Raw genomic sequence first — 26,080 nt, 5'->3', positions numbered from 1 at the left:
TTAGCACATTTACAGGTGCTGGTCATATAATTAGAATATCGTCAAAAGGTTGATTTATTTCACTAATTCCATTCAAAAAGTGAAACTTGTATATTATATTCATTCATTACACAGAGACTGATATACTTCAAATGTTTATTTCTTTTAATTTTGATGATTATAACTGAAAACTAAGGAAAATCCCAAATTCAGTATCTCAGAAAATTTGAATATTGTGAAAAGGTTCAATATTGAAGACATTATTGGTGCCACACTCTAGCTAATTAACTCAAAACACCTGCAAGGGCCTCTTAGTCTTCTGTAAGCAATCATGGGGAAGACTGCTGACTTGACAGTTGTCCAGAAGACGACCATTGACACCTTGCACATGGAGGGCAAGAGACAAAAGGTCATTGCAAAAAGAGGCTGACTGTTCACAGAGCTCTGTGGTCAAAAACATTAATAGAGAGGCGAAGGGAAGGAAAAGATGTGGTAGAAAAAAGTGTACAAGCAATAGGGATAACCGCACCCTGGAGATGAATGTGAAACAAAACACATTCAAAAATGTGGGGGAGATTCACAAAAAGTGGACTGCAGCTGGAGTCAGTGCTTCAAGAACCACTACGCACAGACGTATATGGGTTTCAGCTGTCGCATAACTTGTGTCAAGCCACTCTTGAACAACAGACAGCGTCTGAAGCGTCTCGCTTCAAAAAGGACTGGACTGCTGCTGAGTGGTCCAAAGTTATGTTCTTTGATGAAAGTAAATTTTGCATTTCCTTTGGAAGTCAGGGTCCCGGAGTCTTAAGGAAGAGAGGAGAGGCACACAATCCACGTTGCTTGAGGTCCAGTGTAAAGTTTCAACAGTAGGTGATGGTTTGTGGTGTCATGTCATCTGCTGGTGTTGGTCCACTGTGTTTTCTGAAGTTTTAGAGCACTTCATGCTTCCCGCTGCTGACCAACTTCATAGAGATGCAGATTTCATTTTTCAACAGGACTTGGCATCTGCACACAGTGCCAAAGCTTCGAGTACCTGGTTTAATGACCATGGTATCCCTGTTCTTAATTGGCCAGCAAACTCGCCTGACCTTAATTTTCTATGGGGTATTGTGAAGAGAAAGATGTGATATGCCAGACTCAACAATGCAGAAGAGCTGAAGGCCACTATCAGAGCAACCTGGGCTCTCATAACACCTGAGCAGTGATACAGACTGATCGACTCCATGTCACGCCGCATTGCTGCAGTAATTCAGGCAAAAGGAGCCCCAACTTAGTATTGAGTGCTGTACATGCTCATACTTTTCATGTTCATAATTTTAAGTTGGCCAAGATTTCTAAAAATCCTTTCTTTGTATAGGTCTTAAGTAATTCTAATTTTCTGAGATACTGAATTTGGTATTTTCCTTAGTTGTCAGTTAAAATCATCAAAATTAAATAAATAATCATTTGAAATATATCAGTATGTGTGTAATGAATAAAAATAATGTCAAAATACTGTCGCTTCGTGAGTAGCAAAGGAAAAGGTGCACGAGCGCTGGGTTGCAGTCGTCTGCTCGTGCACGTCGGGCGCTGATCGCGAGCACTAGACTCTGCTCGTGCACTCGCGGGGCGCAGTCACGAGCAAAACGAAGAGATGGACCGTCAGCTCTTTCCCGAATAGCGAAGCAGCACTGCAGCAGAGTTACTTTTACCGATATTGTAGTGTGTGTTTGCAGGCAGTTCCACCAAAGAGAGCTGTAGTGCAGCAGAACTGCTTCAGTAGTAGTAACACTTCACTTCCACATCATTGCAGCATTAATGGTAATGCATGCAACGAATCCATCCAGACTCAATGATGGGTAATCACACATTTACCTCCAGTTTTCACCTTTCAGTTAACGTTAATCGCTTAAAGCCTAAACGAAGTGCATATTTTGTTCGAAGAAATTGTTTCAAAGTAGTTTTCCCCCCTCTAATAGCGAGTTGTTTTCCATTTCTCTACGTTAGCATTGTAGCTGGCTAGCAGATAGCGCGTTTCTGACTATATTAACTTTTTTGTCTTTCACAGGTGTAATGAGCGAAGAGATCCTCAAGCCTACCAGGTACACAGAGAAGTATCTTATCATTGAAAGTAGAAACATATTTGGGAGAAAAGCCGAAATAGTGTCAAAATTGGATTAACGTTAACCGGTTTTAGCATAACACTAACGTTAGTGCTCACAGGCCTAGTTCCTGTTTGCTAACTTAATCTGTGATATACATTACGTGTCACACTTTGTAGATAATAGAGGTCAGTAATTTGTTTTTAGCAAATTGTTCTACAATTAAACTAAAATAGTAGCTCATATAGAGATAATGGTGTGACTAGAGAGCTCTCGTCTTGTTTTGTAGTTAGCTATCCTAATTAATGCATTCACAACAAATAAAAACTAATAGCACATCGTTTTCATTTACTGTTAGGCCTTATAAGATCTAGTATTACATTTTATAGCAAAGCGACTTAATGATTAAAACACCAATAAGAGTGCAGATCAACTAGCTCCCTATCTAGTTTTAATTAACATACTAATATATTTATTGATTTATTTTATTTATTTATTTTTTTAAGCACCAGGTGCTCTTTCATGGCATTTGTAGTACAGTAACGTAAAAAATTACATTTAGTGATTACATAACATTACATTTATTTTAGCCTGCTTTTCTCTGCCAGAATAAAACTTCATGCTTTGTGGATCTTTGCAGTCCTTCTCTCTTACATTGTATTTTGCAGTCTGTCAAATATCAGTCAAAGAGTCACTCGTCAAATGACCATCGTCATGACAAGATGCGAGATCCGGCAGACTCCACACCACCGGCTAAAATGCTGCGGCGATCAGACAGTCCAGACAACAAGCACAGTGACGGAACAGGGCACAGCCAAACGAAAGCACTCCACGTTCACCGGACCCGTGAGAGGGACAGCGGTAAGAACTCGAGTGAGGAGAGGTTCCACATGCACATGGTTAAAGTTTTATGGTTGTATGATATGGTCCTTAATACCTCAGAACCCCAAAATCCTTATAAGGGGAAACATTATTCACAGTGGTAAATAATTATACATGGTAGTATATAAATATATATTTAGTTGCGGTTATGCTGGACATTATAATTAAGAGTGCACTGACCACGGGTTTGGAGGTAGATATCAGTGAGTAACATTATGAGACCGTAAACGGCACCCACTGGCAGAAACATTTCACAACTAGGTGCTTGTTATGTGTGTCAAACTTTTATTTTTGAACTAAATTTAGTTTATGCTTTTGTTTAGGCGTTATCAGTAACTCAGATTACTGTAGGTGATGATACACAATGTGAAAAGTCATCTCAGCACTGCTATTAAAGCATAACTTTTATTAATTGCATTGCAATGAAACCTGCATTTCCGATGACACTAAAATTAGATTCGTCACAATCTGGAACTGTAACAAGCGATTCTGAGTTTAATAGAACTGTTTGTATTGATGCTTTACGCATATTATGTGTTTAGTTGGTATGGTTTGGTTTACAGGTCTGTGTTTTTTAATATAGGTTTATTTCATTTACTGCTAGGGTTCAGTGTTGGGCAAGTTACTTTTAAAAAGTAATTAGTTACAGTTACTAGTTACTTCTTCCAAAAAGTAACTAAATTAGTAACTCAGTTACAAATTTTTAAAGTAACTAGTTACTTAAGAAAGTAACTATTGCGTTACTTTCAAGTAAAATTAAATTTTAAATGCTCAAACGTGACCCCACCTCTACCCCTCTTTAAAGGAACTTAAAATACATGTGCATGTTCAATTATTTATGATAAATCTGAATATTATAATGAAATGGACACTTAATACAATACATTATTAACAGAAACATGAAACATTGTACACACATCTAAAAAAAAAAAGTTGCTGTGGGACAAAGTGAGACTAGCCTCCAATCAAATGGCATGTATGTAGATATTATGTTTATATAGTGGATCAATGCAAATAACACGATAGATTTTTGGGAACTTTTGATATTTCCTTTTATTGTTTCTTTAATTTCTTGAAGGAAAAAGTAATGTATATACTTCTATTTAGAGAAGGCTACTTTTGGATTATTTGGGCTCGTCGCCATACCTGTCTCTCGTTGACTGACTGGCTTGTGTTGTTCGTTGTGTGTCCTGTCCTGTCCGATGATGGGTCGTTCGCGAATGAGCGTTAGTGATGATGGATCGACTCGTTCGCAAATGAGCTTTTGAGGAGTCGTTCGCGATTCGCGAATGAGCCGACTCTAAGAGCCGGCTTTTTTAGTTGAACTTCGGGAGCTGGCTCGCATATCTGAAGAGCCAACTAATTTTTTTTCAAATTTAGCCTATAGAAATTAAATAATTATGTAATAAAAAATGAAATATTATAGTCAAAGTCATTTAAAGAGCCGTTTGTGAGCCAAAGAGCCGGCTCTTTTCAGTGAGCTGAGTCAAAAGAGCCGAATTCCCATCACTACTATGCGTGCTTTCGAAAACCCGCCCAACTCTACCTCTGATTGGCTTACAGTGAAATTTTACTCTACCTCAGCCAATCGTCAGCATTTATGCGCTTGTCTCGTGCTCTGCCCACTAACCAAGGAAGAACAGTAAAAAAAAGTATTTGCCTCTCGCTCAGAGATCTAGTTGGTCTGATGAAAAAAAAAAACAGCTTCATCATCAGTTATAGTAACGCGCCGCATTTTTTGGCAGTAACGGTAACGGCGTTATTAAGATGAGAAGAGTAATCAATTAGATTACTCGTTACTGGAAAAAGTAATGCCGTTAGTAACGCCGTTATTTAGAACGCCGTTATTCCCATCACTGCTAGGGTTACATCAATATTAAAATAGCAACTTTCTACCTGATTCCTATAATCCAGTATTTTTTGTCTTGTTGTTATTGCTATTAATATTATTATAATGTTAGTTATATACTAAGGTGTTTTGTCTTAGTTAACTTTTAATTTTAAATACTAAGAGTCTATTTGGTTATTTTAGTTGTAGTATTATCTAAACCAGTATATGTGAAATGGATATCCATTTTGAGATTTGCTACCTTTGCATAACCATGTTAAAATGTAATACATAATATAATTAAATCTGCCGATAACTGACATAATACATGGTTTGATGAATCTCTAGTTTGCGGTCTTGCATTTTAGAATTCTGTGTTATTAATGTTATTACTTTTGAAATTTGACGTGTTATAAACCAAAACACCATTTGGAAGTTGTAGGATTATATATAAAAGGCTAAAGGATTATACAAGAAGGCTAAAATCCGTCTATAATAAAATTGACTGACATGATAATAGTTTTTAAATGTTTTTATAAAACAGATTTAATTGCTAGATTTTAGTAAATAAAGCAGCATTAAAACACAGGATACTCTCTTGTGCTTCCTTCATGCTGTCTTATTTCCTGTTATTGCCACAGCCATGAGGCTGCAGCAGGTGCATCGTATTATTTATCTTTTCATTTCAACTCATCAGAGCCCTCTTAGCATTGGTCTTTTCTCTGATAGGTTGTGTTGCACGTTAAGACCTTTTTTTAATTGTTATTTTCAGATCTCTGGTGTATTTTCAGTCTTGGTGTAGACTGAAACTTTTATTTGGCATGAAAATATTATAGTAAGAATTAACCCCTTTTTTTCAAATGTAAAAAAACACAAGCCTAAAAAGTAGTATGTAGGGTCACACAATTTGGAGATCAGTGGAAACAGAATCTCGTCCTGTCATGAGGCCATGTTTCCACCGTTCAGCCACAGGACTGTCAGCTCAACCCTATAAACTAGCTGACCATAGTGTTAAATGGAAGCCTAGAGTACTGTCTTGTTTCAGTGAATTATGTTCTGTAAAAGTCTTCAGGCTTTCACGTGATTAGTGGTTTGTTATTTATGTTTCAGGTGTCAGTCCTTCTCCACAAGAAAACTCCCATCATGCATCCAGTTCTCACCCTCATCCAAACAGAGCTTCAGAGATGGTAAGTTGATTAGTCAGTGGGTTGTCTGAAGAACTAGAATGTGTTATGGAATTTAAGGAAGCCTGTGCAATTAGATATTTGCAACATTTTGTGGCGTTATTCTCCGATAACAACCGTTGTGATTAGCAACCACTCTTCCGGGTGTTGCAGACTCGCTTTCTCTCATGATTGGTTTATGGTAAAAAAAAAATATATATATATATATATATTTGAGATGATAGAGTATATCTGACAGTGTTTTTCTTCGCATTACACATTCGCATTATCCTGAACATTGTAAATAGGCAATTGTTTTATGTCTTCCTGAAAATATATCCCGAGTTCTTAACTTAGTCATCGATTACCTAGGAAGTCAGGGAATGTTTTGTTTTTTATTTGGTTATAAGCTGCGAACACATTGGCAATAAAATTACATAGATGAAAACTAAGATGGAAATACTTTTGAACATTTACATATACAGTTATAACCATAACAATTGAGTTATCCGCTGAGTGATTATTACAGTTTTTATCGATTAACTGTTGCAGCCCTGCTTTTTTTGGTAAAACTCATCCAAACTCATCCATCGTGTGCATCCAAATGATTTTTTGTGAGATACCCTCATCTCTGATTTCAAATATGTTAACAAAATGTTACTGTGGTATATATTTTAGTTTATTTTCAGAATTGCATCAATATGTTTATTAATAGCAGAGTGCTGTAAATAAAACAAGGGGTATTCAAACAATTTACTAATATTCCTCAAAACTTGGTAAACAGTGAGATCCAACTGTAAGGTTGAACTGACTATACTGGAGGGCTGTGTGATTCATCGAAATAGTCATAAAAAAAATGATTTGTGTGTGTCAGAGTGTGCGATTTATAAATCACTTTATAGCACTATTTTCTGTGGCCCCGACCTCCCGCCATACACTATCCGAACCAATCAGAATGCAGCACGCCTAAATAGAGCACCAGAACAGAATAGACCGGGCATACAGACTTAACGCCAGGTTCACACACTCCATCTGTGGTGTGTATGCGGTGCATATTTTTTCCTTGCCCATGTTAAAGGCTCAGAGTGTGTGGTTGGGGTCCAGCAGTGCACTGAAGTGATGCGTCTGCAGCAGTCATGCAGCGATGTTTCAGCATGGAGTCCATTTCTAATGTGCTGCACACGTTGAATTAAATTGACCGCAAATGTTTTTCAGAAAAATAAAAACATAGGTTGACACGGAAATGTAGTAATAACACAATAAATGCATGTAATTAATGACTACTGTTTCACAGTCAACACTTGGCTTTTTGGCTAGATTTAAAACAAAGAAAGTGCACTTTTAGATAAACAAGACAATAATAGATGGCACTCGTGGAGTTAGGAAAACAAAGTGATATTTATTGAGTTTAAATGTGAATTTACTGTATGGATACTGTACTCTAGGGCTGGGCGATGTGGCCAAAAAAAATCCCAGATTTTTTTCACAAAAAAATCTGATTTATGGTTAAAATCTTCTAGAGACATGTTACACCTTTTTGATAAAGCTGTAAATGTTTTTCTTTTGGAAAATTTGTTTCAAATTCATACTGAATGATTTTATGACTGTAAAGCATGTCTGTGAAATCGAAATCACAAAATTTATCGTTTTCTTTTTTTTTTTCATATGGCATAGCTCTGCTATACTGGGATATTTAAAGGACTGTTGCTAAAAAAAAAAAAAAAAAAACACATAAATCATCCTGACTTATCCCTATGCCAAATGTTCTCTCAAATGACAAATTTCCCTGGTCTTTCTTTCTACTTTCTTTCTTGATGTGCCTACATATTTCCTGTCTCTTCCAGCCTCGCGAGCCAGCAGATGATTGGTCGGAGCATATCAGTTCGTCTGGCAAGAAGTACTACTATAACTGTAGAACAGAGGTCTCTCAGTGGGAGAAACCTAAAGAATGGTTGGAGAGGTGAGTTGCTTTATATCCCCTGTAGCTGCGTCTCTTCTTCAAACCATGCACTGACACCAGACCTATTGTCTGAACAGAGAACAAAGGCAGAGAGAAGGTGCCAAGACTGTGGTTAACAGTTTTCCCAAAGACAGAGACTACAGACAAGAGGCGATGCAGGCCAGTGCCACAAGTGCCCTCAGTAGTACAAGTAAGTAGCAGAAACGCATTTGTAAGTGGTATTAAGTTGGTAGAAGTTCACTTTGCTGATGGTTTCAGTGGTTCTTATCACATTTGTCTTGTTTTTTTCACAATCACTTTGTTTCTCCCAGAATCTACTTTAGCGGAGAAGCCATTATCAAGCACTGGTTATTCTCAGCCTTTGTCCATAAACCCCTCCAGCACGTCCAGCTCCTCTTCGTCCTCCACAGTGCCTGTGTCCCCAGCCCTGCAAGCTTCAACCTCCACTCTGCTTCAGGACCCAGCACTCCTCCGACAGCTGCTGCCTGCGCTCCAGGCCACCCTGCAGATGAACCACGGCAATGTAGACATGGGCAAAATTAATGAAGGTAATGGCTGCGCAGTGATTCCCAAAGGATTTTGTGAGACTATAGGGGGTACACCATATAGTCAGTACATTTACAAGTTAAATGCATCGATCTGTTGCACTTTAAGAATTCAGAATTAAGAGTGTCCAAATTTAATAAATATGTGATGGGATCTAGGAAAACCCAACACAGGGTGAATTTTACCTTTTATTATGTTTTGATACCATATGAAAGGTGAGTTAAAACACTTTCCTTTAATTTTGTCCATAGCTTGAAAGTAACAAAAGTTATGGTTATCTGAAATTGGCTGATAGTTATGATTTTCTGGAGTGGAATTTTTTAGAAAAATGGGTTTAAAGTGAGATTTTTTTTTTGTCTTGCACTCTGCCATCTCACGATATTTAAATAAATAAAACAAAACTTTGCGTGGCGTAGTTTACACAGGACTGGTGGGAAATGTGCATCGATACACCTTTATTATATGTTACGTGATTTATTTTCATAGGTTAACTGTTTTTGTGGTGTTAAGAGAAAGCACCTCCACAGCTTGTTCTTAATATGAAAAACAGTCCTTTCCGCTTGCTGCAATAAATCCCTACCTAATTTTGACAAATAAATTTACATACAACCTATTTTTTGCATTTCCTGAAAATGTCCAAGTGTTCCCAGATAGCATCCCATATAGTAAATTGCATCAATTATTATCTGGACTTTAAAGTGGATTTACACTATTTTTTATAGTGGTCAAACAATTAGAATATATAGATTATTAGTAACTTACATGTACGTTTGTAATACATATTGGGAATACAACATGTGCTTTTTATTTGGTATTATTGTTTTCTATGCAGATGAACTCTCCTACAAAATCACCCTAATCATTCTTGTCATCTTGCTCTTCTTAAAACAAACTTTTCTTTGTGCATTTCTTTAAAGTTAAGAGATCAGATCTTGTTAGTTTTTCTCCAGTCTTGTAACTTTTCATGCTGCTTACACACTGTAATTTTTCTGTTTTAATTTCCTATTTATCACGTGATTCAAGCATAAATAATATAGAGGTAAGGCCGGGTTACAGATTATTTCCAAATCCGTTTCTAAATCGCAACTAGCTACCAGTTCCATTCAGTTTGTTCTTTTCAATTAGGTGCATTAATGTGTGTAAGGTAAATGATCAATCTTGAGATTTTGAGAATCCGTATTTGCTCAAATAAAGACTGCAGTTTTAAATCCGTATTACTCTACCATATTCAGGACAGTTGTTGTTCTAGGGAGGAAGAGTAGAATCTGCTCTTGATCAGAGATGCTTGATCAGAGATGTTTCATAGATTAGTGTTTATGCAGTATTGTTTTGTTACCCTTTAAACTGCAGTTATCTTCGAGACCAGGGTGGCCGATATAAAGCAGGTTCACACACCATGCTATTTAATTTAACGATATTAAAAACACATGCATAACAACTGATTAAATATTGTTTTCCATGCTTACCAAAATATTAATAAATCATTTGAAAATGAATATAAGAACTTTATTCTTTAACAGGTATTTATTTTATTTTTTTAAGATATTCTTACAAATAGGGATGCATAAATGCACCACTTTAGACACATCAACCGAAAAGAAAAACCATCGGCCTATGCTCATAATATATAAAAATACCTATATATTGTTAGAATGCATTCCAAAATGACATCAATCTGTGAGGTGAGTTTTTGTGTTCTAATAAAACACATCTAATAAAAATCTATACAAATGCATCTACCTGTAGTATGAAACACAATTAGACCTCCATCCAGGTAGCTAAAACATGCTCAGACTGTTTTTCCACTTTGACAACTGCTTTTTTAAAAATATGTGACGTCATCTCTCCGCATGGTGAACATATCGTAAGCCGACCAGGCTTGATGTTCACCGACAGAGCCTTTTTCAGATTGCTTTCAGTGTGTACGACTGCTTTGACACAGTGTGTGTCCTTTTCTGTCTTTGTCTTCCTCCAAGTCCTCACAGCCGCCGTCACACAAGCTTCCTTACAGTCTATGCTTCATAAGCTTCTCACTGCCGGACCGTCCGCTTTCAACGTCACTACTCTGCTTTCCCAAGCTGCTCAGCTTTCCACACAAGGTACGGCTGAAGTCCCAGTCAATTCACACCTCTCCTAACTGATGTTGTGCTGCAGAGCAACTAATCCTCATTTTGTAAAGGAACGATGCCACCATATATGACAGCACTTTTAAGTATGTTTATACACACCCAAGACAATGGACACAAAACATCTTGAACAATTCTCAATAGGTTAAGCTACAAGATTTAGAATTTGTTATTTTTTTTTCAAATGGTGTTAATTCAGTAGTAATTAAAGTAGGATTTAGTACATATGGTTTCTTGTTGTAATTAAATGTATTTAACAGATTCCGTATATAATTTCTATAACTCTGTTTCTATTGAACAGCTCAACAGTCCGGTCAGTCTCCCATGTCATTAGCATCAGATGCCTCTTCGCCGAGGTCATACGTGTCTCCCAGAGTCAGCACACCTCAGACCAATGCTGTCTCTAAACCCCTGCTCAGCTCTGCATCTTTTTCTTCACAACCAAAGGTCAGTAGCAGCTAGTAGTTTGTCATTGCCTAAACTTCTGTTATGGTGGCCTCAGAGTGTTTGGACATGTCATTGCATTAGATAACAAAAGATCAATCCATGTGACATATGTAAACAGAGGATGCTACAGCTTGTTGACCTGTTTTCTTAAGTCCTTTTTTTTGTAGTTACTTTCAACCAGCTGGTCCCAAAGTAATTTGGTAAAAAAAAAATTAAAAAAAAGGTTTGTTGTTCACATCAAGGCTAGAGTCACTGTATGACTTTTAAAATCTGAACAAACACTAGGCATCAACCTTTGTAAGAGGTTACAACAAACACAACAAACTCACAAAGTTACTTGCACAATGTAGGTAGGAGACGCATAACCAAAGAAAATAATCTAAAATCAAACTTGTTTGATATCCTCTGATTTGATGGAATTATAGTCTGAAGCTAATTTGTAAACACAACTACCCAAAATATGCCGACTGGTTCTGACTTTCAAGAAGTAGACTCTACACGTAGTGTAAATTAAATTGAATAGTTTCTGGGTTTTTAAAATGGATTTGTGTAGATTTAAGATAAAATTTTGGTCTTTAGAAAAAGGGCTCTAAAGTTCAAGAAACGCCTATGTACAGTATAAATGTCATATCGGTTTGATATTTAGTTGCAATAATATTCGCACATTTAAGTGTTGCGCAAGTGTCAAAATACTTTTTGGGACCACTGTGTATGTTTTATGTCCCAACACATTTCTGGTCATATTTAAGCTTTTGTTCTTCAATTTCAGGCCAGCGCATCAATTCAAAGACAAGGATCAACTTCCCAGCAGTCTGTCAGCTCTGACAAACCTCTGGAATTCAGTGATCCCCGTCTTCACAGGCAAATGTATGAATCTCTCAGTAGGAACTCATCTTTTGGCTGTTGAAGCAGGCTGTCAAATGTTGTCTTACAGCACCATCTACCTGTTCAGTGCTGAAATGCAACCAAACACATACATTTTGGAGAATGTTGATGGCAATTTTGGTTTCCTTTGACTTTGATTTTATACTTTGATTTTTAAACATAGTATTATTAGTAGTAGTAGTATACAAAATGCATCTATTTCAGTGGTTCTAATTGTAAAATTCTATTTATTTATGCATTTAATTTTTTATAGCAGTCAAGAGGGCTTGTCGGGCTCTAATGTTAGTGCGGGCATCAGCGTCCCCGCCTCAGGCAGCACGTCTCGTACCCAAAGCACTTTCACACCTTCTCTAGCATTGCACTTTGATGAAAATCTCATCAAGCATGTTCAAGGCTGGCCTGCAGAACATGTGGAGAAGCAGGTACGAGCATGCCTTTGTCTCTCAGCTGTTCATTGATCTTCTAGAGCCAGTTGTTCAAATGGAATCTGATCAGATTTCGACTATCGGATTAGAACAAATCTTGAAATCTTGAAGATTGGTTGTTCGACAGAAATCTAAATCTGGTTCAAATAATCTGTGTTATTCAATAGTTTTTAGTGAGATTGGGAAACCGTTGATTTAAAAAAAAAAATCTGATTATACTTACTAGAAGGGTGGATTTCAAGATACAAAAATATAATAAAACTTTAAAACTGGTTAAAAAATGCAACATTTGTTATGTTATATATCCCCAAATGCCATAAAAGCTATCAATATCAAACAAGAAAGTTATCTAATTTAAAGTGTTTTATTATTTAAAAAAATAAATAAATAAGTAGTTATTCACTACTACTACTACTATGATCACAAAACCAGCCAACAATACATTCTATGGGTCAAAATGATTGATTTTTCTTTTATGCCAAAAACATTAGGATATTAAGTAAAGATCATGTGCCATTAAGAAATTTCTGAAAATTTCCTACTGCAAATGTATCAAAACTTAATTTTTGGTGCACAATATGCAGAAGAACTTTATTTGGACAACTTAAAGGCTATTTTCTCAATACTTTGAAATTTATTTATTTTATTTTTTTTGCACCATCATATTCCAGATTTTCATATAGTCGTTAGCATATTTTAGAGTCAAGTCACCTTTATTTATATAGTGCTTTAAACAAAATACATTGCATCAAAGCAACTGAACAACAATCATTAGGAAAACAGTGTCCTATCGTAACGAACCATACATCAATGGAAATCTTAAAGGGGGGGTGAAATGCTATTTCATGCATACTGAGTTTTTTTTACACTGTTAAAGAGTTGGATTCCCATGCTAAACATGGACAAAGTTTAAAAAATTAAGTTGTACGTTTGAAGGAGTATTTTTGTTCCAAAAATACTCCTTCCGGTTTGTCACAAGTTTCGGAAAGTTTTTTTCGAGTATGGCTCTGTGTGATGTTAAATGGAATTTCCTTATATGGGTCCTAAGAGCACTTCTCCCGGAAGAGCGCACCCGTGCCCGTAGAGCAGAGCACAGACATTCAGTGATCACAGCGAGAGGGAAATGTCACAAAAGAAGTGTGTTTTTGGTTGCGAGGGCAAGACAACCCTGCACAAATTACCAAAAAAAAAAAAACATTAAGGGACCAGTGGACGGAGTTTATTTTTACAGAGCATCAACGGAGTTGTGCAAGTGTTTTTATTTGTTCCCTGCATTTCGAAGATGCTTGTTTTACAAACAAGTCCCAGTTTGACGACGGATTTGCGTATCGTTTATTTCTTAAGGGTGATGCAATCCCAACGAAAAAGGGTCACGATCGTATGTTTGAACCGCAGGCGGTGAGTAAAACTGCTTCCAATATCTGTGTTGTTAACTTAGCTATCGGCGCATAAGCACATCAAGTAAACCTTGTACACCTTTAAAGAAAAAAAAAAAGACGACATAAAGTGGAACTTAGTCATTTTCCAAAACCGCTAAGCAAATATATACAGTTTCAATAAATACCACATAGAGACGTCCTGCTGTAGTCGTTGCTGCTGCTGCTCTCGTTCAGTTTCAGCCTCGGGATCTGATTCTGGATCATAAATAAACGGCTGAATCTGACTGTTGGCCATGGTTTGTTTTGGATGATGGTTTTTTCCTCACGGTAATGTCACAGCTTCCAAACGCTCTCAACGCAAAAGCCTACTCGCGCTCGTGATTCTTTAGCTCCGCCCACATGTCACACCTCCAGCGGCTCATGTTTTTCCGAAAAAAATCGGCACAGACTATTTTACTCTTATAAATATAATAAAACTAAAGACTTTTTGGAGATATGAAGGATGCAGTACTACTCTATAGGTACTCAAGATTAACAGGAGATTGAGTGAAAATGAGCATTTCACCCCCCCCCCCCCTTAATAATTCAGCTTTCAGATGATCTATAAAACTACATTTTCCAAAATTGAAACTCTCGACTGGTTTTGAGGTCCAGGGTCACAAATGCAAAACATTTTCTGAGAGAATGCAAACGTGCACACATGCATACATACATACATAGATTATTATTATTTTTACATCATATCCCTTTAGGGACTTTGTAGAGTAATCCAGATTGGGTAATATGAAAAGGTGTGTATCTGGTCAATCAGTTTATCTTTTAATTACCTGATGATGATGACCATGAGATTTCCAAATCCAGATCATTCTGATCCAGATTAAGCTTTTTGAACAACTGGCCCCTAAAGATCAGATATCAGTTTTCCAGCTATTGAATTTCTCTTCCTCTTCATCTTAAATTCCTGTCACCCAGGCGTCGCGGTCACGTGAGGATATCCACAACATGGGAACCCTTTACATGTCAGAGATCTGCACTGAACTTAAGAACCTTCGCTCTTTAGTGCGAGTATGTGAAATCCAGGCCACATTGAGAGAGCAAAGGTCTGTAACCCTGATTTGAATAGAATGAACAAATTTACACAATGAAAAGACCTTTTCTGAATCTTTTTTTCTTCTTTTCACACAGGATTCTGTTTCTGAGACAGCAGATCAAAGAACTTGACAAACTGAAAAATCAGAATTCCTTCATGGTTTGAGAGATGGCTGTGGAGCTCATGGCAGTCTCTCTCCAAACATTGCCAGCCCCTGGTTGTTTGGACCCCTGCTCTCAGCCCGAGCTCTCAGATTCGCAGTCGAACTGTAGGCTGCAATGCCTGAAATGGGACAGAGAGAGAAAGGAAGCTTCCAAAAGTGCTTCTCAAGGCAACACAAGGCCCTGAGGTCGTAGATTAATTTCACAGTCCTTTGACGTACATTGCTTCTCTATTCTCAGATCCACAGGTCATTAGAGACGCTCTCCAACTCAGACTAATCTTTGAGTAATCGTGCAGTGGATCTGGTGATTCATGTGCTGGTTTTCAGGGTTATGCCTGTGTTAACGGATCATAAAGTTCACTGTCACACTAGAGACCTAATATCCCCTTATCCTCCAGTGACTGACAGTGATAATGAATGATGTCAGAAGGGCTATCTGTGCACAAGGACGCTTCCAGCTGCACTGGCATTTATCAAAGTGACCAACTCAAATAAACCCAATATAATTCTGATTTCTCAAAAGTTAGGCATGACTGGCTGATTCTCTACCCATCAGAAGGATTACATAGGACGCAAAAGTAACCTTCCTTAATTCACTGCAGAAAAACTAATGGGTGCTAAAAATTTCTGAATTGGTGACGTGGCACTTAAAAGCTTTTATCGCCGAAGCGATAGACGCACATTTTCTGAGTTTCTGACCCTGATACAGGGGATGTCACTATCTGCCTTCGATGTTCCTTGCTCTTTGCCGGGCTGTTACACATATAACAGAGATTTTTTTTTCATGCTGCACCCCAGCAATTTTTTTTTGGTGTATTAATATTTTTTATTTGTTTGTATTGCTCAATTGTTCTTTACTCATAAAATTGAGTTTAATCATTCCCATATTGCCCAAATTAGGAGGATACAATGAGAGAACTCCATATTTTATACAGCTGTGGCTGCACATCAAAAATGCATCCTTCATGGACAAAAGAGGACCACAAGGACTGTCCAAGCCGACCTACTAGAGGAAGAGTACGGAGACATACAGGATCAGATCAAGTTTTTCCTCATCTTTTACGTAAAATATCAACCAGTCTATAAAAAAAAAAAAAAAACTAATAAAGAAAAAAACTTAAGCATTTAGTCAACTTGTCAATTTGTATTTGACAAAGATGTGAAAAAAGGCTAAACTGGTGATTCCTCTTTGATGTTTGCAATGTCATTCATAGTTTTGCTCCATTGTTCTTTGTCTGCACTGCCTTCTGATGCAGGGTTTGACCAATTTTAACGTGATAGGCTGTAAATGGAGTACACTTTCAGAATAGAGATGGGTATGTTGCTTTGTATATGGTTTCTAAAAGCTACAGGAAATAAACAATTACCACATTATGTTTTTGGTACGTTTGCTTTTGTGTATCTTTTGGTTTAAGACGGCTGCATGTAGTCATGAACTAGAAGAACTCGGAACACATGCTTGAATATTTTTCCATGTTAGCTTTTCTGTGGAATGATTTATGTGCACTTGGGATCTGACCATTTTAGTGTTTCAGATCCCTAGGATTAATAATAAGAGTCTGCTTATCTGTTTTGTAAGTAGTAACCATGTATTATATACTGTACTTATAGTTGTAGCCATACGTTGATATAGTTGCGGAGTCTTTATTTTAATAAGGTGGTTAAAAAAATGCATTTTAGTACTGCGCTCTATGTTTCACACAACTGATGCTTGCAAAATTAAAACTTAATTCAAAATAATAATTATTAATGACCTATTCAAAATATAATGTAAGTTTTATTCTTAATGGGTTGTTTTTTTATGTTTTGTGATAATTGTTCATGGGTCTTTTGTTTGTCCTGAGCAGTTAAACTGCCCACTGTTCTCAGAAACAATCTTCCAGGTACTGGGTTTACAAGATCATCTGCATATTTGAACACTTCACACATTGACTTCACGGTTTTGAGATTCAACTTTTTAATTTTATTCTGAAAACTACTACTACTAAAATTACTATTACATTCAAGAAGGTAATAAGATGCATTAAAATATTTTTTAAAAGGATATCTGAGGTACATTTTATTCTGTTTTGCAGTAATTCATGAACTTAAACGTGTTTAAGGAACAATTGGATTCGATTAGATAAAGAGAAAAATAAGAACATATTAAACCGTTATCAATTGGTATTTTTACACACAGGGGTCACTGTAAGTTACAAGTCGAAGCTTTTTTCTGCAGAACGAGGGTTAAGCTGTATTAGCTGTGCATGGGCACATGGGGAGGCAACAGTCACAACTCACGCCTGTGAATGAACAGTCCCAGCGGCTCGATGACTCTTATAGGAGGAGCTGCTCTCATTCTCAAGTCTCCTACATTTAAGAGCACCCAAGCGGACTGTATACAGGAGATTATCCTTCTGAATAGTTGAGAAGTCTTGACAATCTCGCGTTCGAATTCAAACAAAGATGGATTGTGTCTAACATGGGTTTTTAAATTGTATTCAAACAACTCCACGTCGGCTTTTCTGTGCTCCGATGATTTTATCTGGAAGTCTTGAAGAGCAGCGAGGACTAAACTACGATGTGATCATTTCTATCCAAAGATGTTACGAAAAGTTAACGAAGCAAGTTGGAACACATCGTGGACACTAATACAGTGTTTCTGGCTATAAAGTCCGTATAGATGCGAATCTGAAAGGCAAAGAAAGTGTTTTTGTCCAATGCAGCGGAACAGCAGTCTCGTTTCCATTTGGCTTCAGCTCGAGCTGTGCGCGATGGCTGTTCTCCTCACTAAAGGTGCGTGAATACTGTTTATATGGTCAGAAGAGTCTCCAGATTTATATAATAATTATTTAGTGGAACTACGATTAATTGCATTTCTAATAAAACCAACGAAGTGTATTTACAGCTACAATAAATATGAGTATTAATAATTGTGTATTATTACACAGTAATAACAATGTAACATGAACGCTAATGTATAGAGTGACCAAAGTTTTTTTGAACAGCTATTTATTTTGTATATCTTATTAGCTCGTTTATTTTGCATTGCCGGGTGTGTGTAGCTACAAATATAATGTATAAAAGTACAAATATCAATACTAAATTATGTATTGTTCTGTCAGAGCTACAAGAACCAAAAGTCTTAAAGCTAAATTCCAAACATGGGATCATATGACTTTTTATTTTAATAAAAAAAATACATAATAATAATCAGTTTGGGAACTAGGCTTTAAACAGGTTTTAAGTTCGGAAATTAATTAATATCTATTTTTAAGTTATTTTAAGTATTCAGTTGGAGTGAAGTTGATTCTTTTAATAATTTCTCTTTTCTTGAAACAGGAGAAATACGGTGTTACTGCGATGCCCCCCATTGTGTGGCCACCGGTTACATGTGCAAATCAGAGCTGAATGCCTGTTTCACCCGCACCTTGGACCCTCAAAGTGCCACGTCTCCTTTATCTCATGGATGCTACGACCCTCTGTTGAACTCTGGAAAAACTTGCCATCCAGAGTCTACCCATGACACCATTCATGGATCTGCCACACTTCAGTGTTGCCATGAGGATATGTGCAATTACAGAGGCCTGCAAGATGTCACATACAGAGGAAGTGAAATTCATGGTATGAGAAGGAATATTCTTTAGTTATTACTAGTGATAGTCAGAAATCAGACAATTTTAGATTTTTAGTCATTAAATATGCCCACTTGACCAGTTAACAGAAGTACCTATTGAATTCTACCTTTCTGAATCTGCCAATTTATCAATTTGTCTCGTCAATGAGTAATCCACAGCTTATATTTTCTAATATTTTGTTTATTTTCGTATATTCTGGTCTTTAATAATGTGCATAGGCAAGATCTGAAATGGAGCTTATTCATCAAATTTGCAATATTTAGAAACCACTTCCCCACTGTGATTGGTTGATGGTTGTGAAACAGAGAGTACATTTCATTTCAAAATGAGTAGTTGTTACAAATCTGTATGACTATTTTAGAAAAATCATGTTGTTTTGGACCTCACTGACTTTTATTGAATTGACAAAAACAGTTTAATCGCAAGCTTATTTTGTGCCCCACAGAATAACATACAATTTAAAACAGTGTGTGTCAATTATTTTCTTCAATTGCTTAATAAAAAAATGGCCCTAAACGTTCTCCATTCTTATTCAGACAAACGGCGACATCAGACCGAAGGTAGCCGTCACGTGATTGCACGACTACAGGAAATTCCTTCCTCCAAGGAGGTATGGTTCCGTGCTGCGGTCATCACTGTACCCATTGCCGGCGGCCTCATCTTGGTCCTCCTCATCATGCTCGCCCTGCGTATGCTGCGCAGTGAAAACCGCAGACTGCGACAACAACGGAGAGAAATGCTGTCTCGCCTTCATTACAGCTTTCATGGCCAACACCTCACCAAGAGTCATGTGGCGCAACTGGACTTAGAGTGTATGGTTCCAGTAGGAGGCCATGAGAACTGCTGCCTGACCTGCGACAAGATTCAGCAGTCCGACCTTACCAGCCAAAGACTTCTTTCATTGGTCAGCTGGGGAAAGTATAGTGGCCAAGGCAAGCTGGAGTTTGTGTGATGGCTTAAGAATTTGCTTTCCTCCGTGAGACTTGTTTGGCTAAAACTTTTTATACGTTTTATTTCCACCGTTCTAAAAGAGGTACTACAAACAAGAACTCAAAAGAGTACACTTGAAAGCTCTAACCATATGGTTGTTGCTCTTGAAGCACTTTACTTGAATTAGAGACTTTGAGGAGAAGACTGCTTGTATTATAGGCTGCGACGAGGAGCGGCTTCGTGCTGGTATTCTTTATCACCGAAGGATTCCAAAAAAATGTATTTTGGTTTTATCATTTGCACTTTTTGTATAAAGAATCCATGGTTTATTTGCTTTAATAGTGGAGTAAAACCAGTGTATCAACACTTGTAAAAAAAATTGTAGGGGTACAATATCTTGTCACTGGGGCAGTACCCTCAAAGGGACATCTTTGTACCTTGTTTAGCCCTAATAGTCAAAGGTACCTTAAGGATACATGTTATTCATCTAAGGTATTAATATACACTTTTTAGGGGTAGATAAGGTCTTGGTGACATGCTGTTGTATCAGTAAGGTAGTTTTTGCTAATTTTCACAGTGAATGATGACCGCTGCTGTGTGAATGTATGACTCTCAATGTTAAAGGGATAGTTCGCTGAAAATATACATTTCTGAAACCATTTACTCACTTTCAAACTCAAAAATATGGGCTTTCTGTTGTTTTTGATCATACAGTGCCTCTGAAATGGACATAAAGGTTGTGTATAAATTGAAGTCATCCATATCCATAACTCAAGTCATTTTATTAATTTTCTGAAGCATCATGTCCACTTAAAACAACAAGCCAAACAATTTACACGGTTTATCATATCAAATCATTGATAAACTTGTGTATACAGAGCACAAATGTGCCAAAAACGTCAAACCTTATCGGTGCATGTGTCATAATCTAAAGGAGGTTAAAAGTTTTGAACTTTCATTGTTTGGAAAAAAAACATACACCAGAAACATTCTCCAAATACATTAATTTGTGTTCCGCAGAAAATAATAGACTGAAATGTCATGAGGGTGAGTAAATGATCACCAGATTTTAAGCATTTTGACGAACAATCCCTTTAACATTTCACCAGTCATCTCTGACCTGCTTGTAGATTGTGCTCACTGTAAAGATGTTTCACTGTAAATATTACATGTTCAACAAGGAATCGGTTTGGTGTTTCGTATCTTTATTGTTTCTTGTTCGATGAGATCACATTGGGTGTGTGAAGCTGAACAGAACTAAAAGTACTCAGTGTTGTGTATGATATTGACAAGCTCATTATACCCCGGAGGGAGAAGTCTTGGCTAATGCTTCAGTATGTCAACACGTGCACAGTTGCAACCGCTCGACTGAGGCATTGCAATCATTAGCAGCAGCATAAGGGCATGGCAGTGTAGTGTGGTAGCTATTACAATCATGTCTTGTTTTACAGTAGCGCTACACGTCTGACTGACTCAATTCCCAGGCCACGATCACTCAGACTTAAACTCTTTCACTCGGCTTCTTTGGAAAGAATTTAGATCCTCTGTCTAAACTTACCCTCTCACACTACTTATTGTTAATTCCACTGGACCAAAGGTGCACTTGACACTGGTTTACTCGTTATTTTTGCAGGAAACGCAGTAAATGCACTTAACATTTACTGTCATTTTGCATTTTAGTCCATTCCGAGATCCCAAGTCTTAACAGCGTCTTTCGTATGCTTCCTCAAAAATGTGTCCCTGTTCACTTTCCAAGTCATCGTGGCACTGCACACTCGGCTTTTGGCTCGTTGCACAAAAAGTTAACAGTTATTGTTGGCCCTAGAGGAGAATGCAAGCTTTATTGCAGTGAATGGGATAAAAGGCATTTTCCTCTGACAGTAATAACAGGGAACTTATTCCGTGGTCCACATATATTCTAAAACATAAACTCAAATTCTTTAATGTGCATTTTTCCAGAAAGTCTACATCAGGGACACAGAACCACCCCTTCTTTTGCCTTCTAGGGGATATGGTGGTGCCACTTTTTGTGATTTATTTCACAGTGAAATATATTTGTGAATTGATAACTGGGCCCTTTGTTGGTCTTATTATTATCAGTTTTCCATTTGCGTTGAAATTCCTTATATGATATTTTAGATATACTAATAATCCTCTTCCTTAGTAAATCTTTATTACCTGTTAACAAAAGCCCTCAACATGTCACACTTACAGTGGATTCTCGTCTGATGAAGTGCTATTACAATACCTGCTCAAACATGTCAGATAATGTCAGATAAGTGTTTAAGTGAGTCTTAGAAATTGGAGGCTGTCCAGTGTTCCTGCAGACAAATAAAAAAAAATTAATAAAAAAAGCAAGACAGATTAACTTAGATTTCTCAAAACAGCTCTGACCCCTACCTTTTTATGGGGGGGGGGGGGGGGGTTAGCAATGCCTTGTGCCTTCAACCTTTCAAGACTCCCTCAAATCCCTGGCCTGTTTAGAACATGATCAGCAGAGCAAGTATGCACTTTGAACTTGTAGTGTGAGGAATGTGGATTAATGCATGAGCACAAGTCCTCTCTTCAAGGGCACACAGGTCATTCTCTCACATACAAGAGGCTCATGCCCAAAATTAGCTAAATTAATTATCAGTTCGACATGGTTATCAAAATGATTTAGTTCTGAAAAACTTCTCAACAGCTCTGAATTTGTGTATTTGGACCAAAACATTGGCAGGCAAACAACAGTAAATATAATTTAGCTTTTGCATATATATGCATTATTTGCATATTTGAGTGCGCTACCCATTATTTTGTGTTTAATAGCATATTGTGTTGTTAGTTTAGCAACATCTCCCTTTGGGAAACTACTGGAATCAACTATAAGTGTTGGAGTCTTACTTGTGGTTCCTGTGAAGATCACGAATGATAATTCAACAAGTTCCTGGCATGTACGGCATTCCTAATTAGTCACTTATGCAGTTCCATTGCAGTTTGAATGCTTTATTGAAAGGTAGCTTCCTTTGAAGACAGTAGGGCATGCAGCTTGCTAGGTTTAAGAATAGAGCCAAACAGTTCTCACAGCTTTGAGCTTTAATGACAGATTGAAGAAAAAACTGTCATTTCGAAATGTGTAACTGTGAAAAAGATGTTTAGACAGGAAGTACTTAGTCACTTGCTGTTTACCTCAGAAGCTGCAGATATTCTATACCTTAGGGGTCTCGCACTTGTCATTTTTTGATGTTCACCTTTTGATTTTTCAACTTCAGCTTCAAGTAAGGTGAAGTAAAAGGAAAAATACAGGCTCGTTTGATCCTCAACTCAAAGGACATTCAACAAATATTACATCACCAGGCAGAGGGGAAACTCGTTTAAAGTTTGTTAGCACTGTAATATTTCAACTTTAACTGGCTAGCTGCTAACATTTATTTTGGTGATTCAAGTATAAAAATTGAAGTGACTTGAAAGGAACAAGCCATTTTTATTACAAATATGAGTCAGACTGGAGCATATTCATTACTTTTTTAATTGTTTTGATGGGGGGAAATGATATTCTTATAGAAAGATAAGAATTACGTTGACAAAGCAGGTATTGAACAACAACAATCTGAAAACGCCACATAAATTATGATTAAAAAACATCAAATTTAGGGGGTGTAGCACAACCAGCACTCCCTGGATCTGGGCCCTGTTGTTCAAGAGGGGTGTGGAGTTTGAATTTGAACATTCCCTTTGTAACTAAATGGAGGGAAACAGGATAAAGAAGAGAGAAGAGGAGGTGAGTGAGTTATGAGAAAAACTGAGCTCAAATTAGATTAAATATTCATATGTGCTTTTTATACACATTTGAGAAATGGCAGCTTTATAGTTCTTGAAGTGGTGAAAAGTCATAAAAACAGACATATAGGTGGACTGGGATTCATAAATACCTTTTGGCTCAATGTCCATTCTCGATACAAAATGTTCTACAATCAACAGGAAACTCTGGAGCTATTATCGCTGGAATAATTTTCCTGAATATTGGTAAGGAACTAAATATAACATTCTTATAACAATGAAACACATAGCTGGATAAATTATATTGTGTTAGTCAGATAACTAGTTATCTCTAAACCCACTGATATCGAATCAAACTCGCTCCAAGGCAATACATTTTGCACATTTAACTCACACAATGTTCTACAAATGTTCATCATTCATGAAACAGCAACACTCACTAAAATGTCAGACTCCTAACATTTAATAAATCGTTGTCATATCTTATGTGATTGCAAGACACTTCATATAATTTTTTTTTTAATGCCAATGAACAGACATTGAAGCCACGTTGAAAAACCAATGTACTCAGACTACTTATTTTCTGCCCCCTGTTTAAGAAAGGGAGTGATTTTCACAACTGTAATTTTCAGAATCATGATTAAAGTTTTGAAGTTTGGAAATGAAAGATCTTACAAAGCCTCACCACCACGCAGCCCCACATAAACTACTATGTACTTGTTTATCAAAGCCTCATGCTAACTACTGAAAACAATATTCACAAAGGCAGTCTTGACCTGACAGTGAGGGGAGACCAAAATTGACTCTGTTGGCTTTTTCAGAGAAGCCATATATTTGAGCAAGTCTTACATTTGTCTGTAAAATAGTAACGCACTTGCCCCCACAGCATTTCTCTTTCTGGGTACTATTTTCTTGTGGCCTTGTTAAGTACTTTCCAGTTGGCACACATAAGGTTTGTGCTGAGGGCAGGAGGATTTATTATGCAGTAGTGGCACATATATTCTCCTTTTGCCAGACAAACATAGTGGAAAGTCCAGGCTGCATCACAAGTCAGATTATGGATTCATATATTTCAGAATATTTAATCCAGTTTATTCTCCCTGAAGATTGGGATACTTTACGCCAGCGTTGATGGGGAGACTTAAAGCTGGCCATAGGGTTGGTCACACAACTTTAGTGTTCCTTGTGATCTTTGCTGGGCATCTGTCTCTATGGCTCATCTAGTTATCATGGTCTCTGTTGACACTGAGGATAGATAGACAATATTAGTGTACTGTAGATTCCCATCCACTTACGATGGAACAAGTATGAATGTTATGGGAAGTGTTCTCATTTTTGGTTGACTTAATTTACGCAGCATTATGCATGTCATTTTTGTACGTCATTGACACATATGTATCTGTGCTGATTTTGGGTCAGTTCCTCTTTGTGTTTCTAATATTCATTGCACAAAAACCAGGAACTACTTTTAGATGGAACATTAGTTATGACAGACGGGGAAGTCTATTTGATGTATTGTTTAAAATGTATTATAAATCTCTGTCATCGTTTGATGAGCTGAAAACTAATCCTAACAGGATGCACTGTAGCTGTAGTAGTTACACTTTTTTTTTTTTTTGTCTAAATGTAATGTTTCGTGGTATTTTGGGTGACTGTCTGTCAATCGATGTTATGTTGACTTCTGGGAGGTGTAGTAGTAGGCGATCAAAGGAACACACTGCTCCACAGAGGCTCACTGAAGCCGACACCAGATTTTCCCCTATCATGTCCTGTCATGCTAGTAATTACAAGCTGTCTAATTCTGAGCCAAGCCCTTAGACTCCACGTTATCATGTCTCTCTCTCTGTAAGGTACACGCTGAGAAGATAAACACACATTTCCACACATATCTTTGACATTAAACTTAAGTTCCTGGTCACATGAGATGGAGGGCATTCCAGTGGCTGAGGACTTAATAACAGGCCAGAATGTTTGTTCCTGCGTGTAGGATGTCCCTTTGCCTTATGGCAGTCTAAAGGCTACCAGTGACCAGCCCCAAACAGATGTCTGCCATACCACACATCAGCAGGTCCTCAATGTGCACCATGATAACACAGATTACACAGACAAGTATACTGCCAGGGACATATTAAATCATTATGTTTTAATAATCATATGTACAGCACACAATAAGTAGTTTAAGTTTAGTCTGCTATTTGAGATTACATTTAAAGATACTGTAATTTATTTTAAAATGTACTCAGTTGCAACCTAATTATTACAAATGTGTAATTACAAATATTGTCAAGTACATGGCACATAAGTTTCAGTTGAAATGACATTAAATTCTATTTTAGTTTACTACAAATGCCTGTCTGAACATTCTGTAGTACACTTTAACAATAGTTCAAAGACAATAGAAGTAATTGTGAAATTGTGTAGTTTAAGTTAATGGTATATAGTCCTGTTTAATTGGCTCAAAAAGCACTCTCAAGTTCAGCTAAACGCAGTTAATATAAAGTTATATTTAAACATTATTTAAATCAGTTGCACTGTAAATAAGCAAAAAAGTGTCAGAAATCATTACATTCAGTTTACACAAATACTTTGTACAGTGTTTTCTTTTTATTCTCAATTGAAGAAGTGGACAGTGTTCAGCATGGTTAAGCTTTGCAGCACAATGAATATGAGCGCTGTATTGCACACTAGTGATACATTAACACTTCGGGACACATTTGATGATGGCGACCAGCTCAGCCGAGCTCTCTGACGTAGTCACAGAGTCAAAGATAGTGGCTAGACTTCATGACATTGTGCTTGAGAAACAGAAAGATATTGAAC

General features: G+C 37.1%; 2 protein-coding genes across 4 annotated transcripts; both read left to right on the top strand.

The window, feature by feature from the left end:
* The first annotated feature begins 1,557 nt into the window (after positions 1-1,557).
* Positions 1,558-16,328, top strand: wacb (WW domain containing adaptor with coiled-coil b). 3 transcript variants are annotated; one of them, XM_026206770.1, is made up of 13 exons: positions 1,558-1,817; positions 2,027-2,060; positions 2,729-2,921; positions 5,881-5,957; positions 7,778-7,893; positions 7,971-8,083; positions 8,205-8,441; positions 10,416-10,538; positions 10,867-11,012; positions 11,782-11,879; positions 12,154-12,319; positions 14,674-14,801; positions 14,887-16,328. In XM_026206770.1, exons 1-13 carry the CDS (start codon positions 1,777-1,779, stop codon positions 14,954-14,956), a joined length of 1,542 nt encoding a protein of 513 aa, XP_026062555.1. In that variant the 5' UTR covers positions 1,558-1,776; the 3' UTR covers positions 14,957-16,328. The 3 variants fall into 3 exon arrangements, with proteins under 3 accessions (XP_026062555.1, XP_026062556.1, XP_026062554.1); XM_026206769.1 differs by having other exon boundaries at positions 1,559-1,817; positions 12,151-12,319; XM_026206771.1 differs by lacking the exon at positions 10,416-10,538 and having other exon boundaries at positions 12,151-12,319.
* An 874-nt stretch (positions 16,329-17,202) lies between these two features.
* On the top strand, positions 17,203-20,685 carry bambib (BMP and activin membrane-bound inhibitor homolog (Xenopus laevis) b). The gene is made up of 3 exons (XM_026206768.1): positions 17,203-17,729; positions 18,276-18,557; positions 19,108-20,685. The coding sequence occupies exons 1-3, from the start codon at positions 17,654-17,656 to the stop codon at positions 19,521-19,523; spliced, it is 774 nt and encodes a 257-aa protein (XP_026062553.1). The 5' UTR covers positions 17,203-17,653; the 3' UTR covers positions 19,524-20,685.
* Positions 20,686-26,080: the final 5,395 nt, after the last annotated feature.

Source organism: Carassius auratus, chromosome 27 (genome assembly GCF_003368295.1).
Source record: "Carassius auratus strain Wakin chromosome 27, ASM336829v1, whole genome shotgun sequence".
Taxonomy (NCBI): domain Eukaryota; kingdom Metazoa; phylum Chordata; class Actinopteri; order Cypriniformes; family Cyprinidae; genus Carassius; species Carassius auratus.
This window is presented reverse-complemented; position numbering and strand designations above follow the sequence as displayed.

Bases quoted from the DNA above. Each gene is read 5' to 3' on its own strand.
- wacb (XM_026206769.1), top strand. From the start codon at position 1,777: ATGGTAATGCATGCAACGAATCCATCCAGACTCAATGATGG. The intron at 8,442-10,415 runs GTAATGGCTGCG...TCTTCCTCCAAG, and splicing joins CATGGGCAAAATTAATGAAG to TCCTCACAGCCGCCGTCACA. The intron at 12,320-14,673 runs GTACGAGCATGC...CCTGTCACCCAG, and splicing joins CAGAACATGTGGAGAAGCAG to GCGTCGCGGTCACGTGAGGA.
- bambib (XM_026206768.1), top strand. From the start codon at position 17,654: ATGCAGCGGAACAGCAGTCTCGTTTCCATTTGGCTTCAGCTCGAGCTG. The intron at 17,730-18,275 runs GTGCGTGAATAC...TTCTTGAAACAG, and splicing joins GGCTGTTCTCCTCACTAAAG to GAGAAATACGGTGTTACTGC. The intron at 18,558-19,107 runs GTATGAGAAGGA...ATTCTTATTCAG, and splicing joins CAGAGGAAGTGAAATTCATG to ACAAACGGCGACATCAGACC.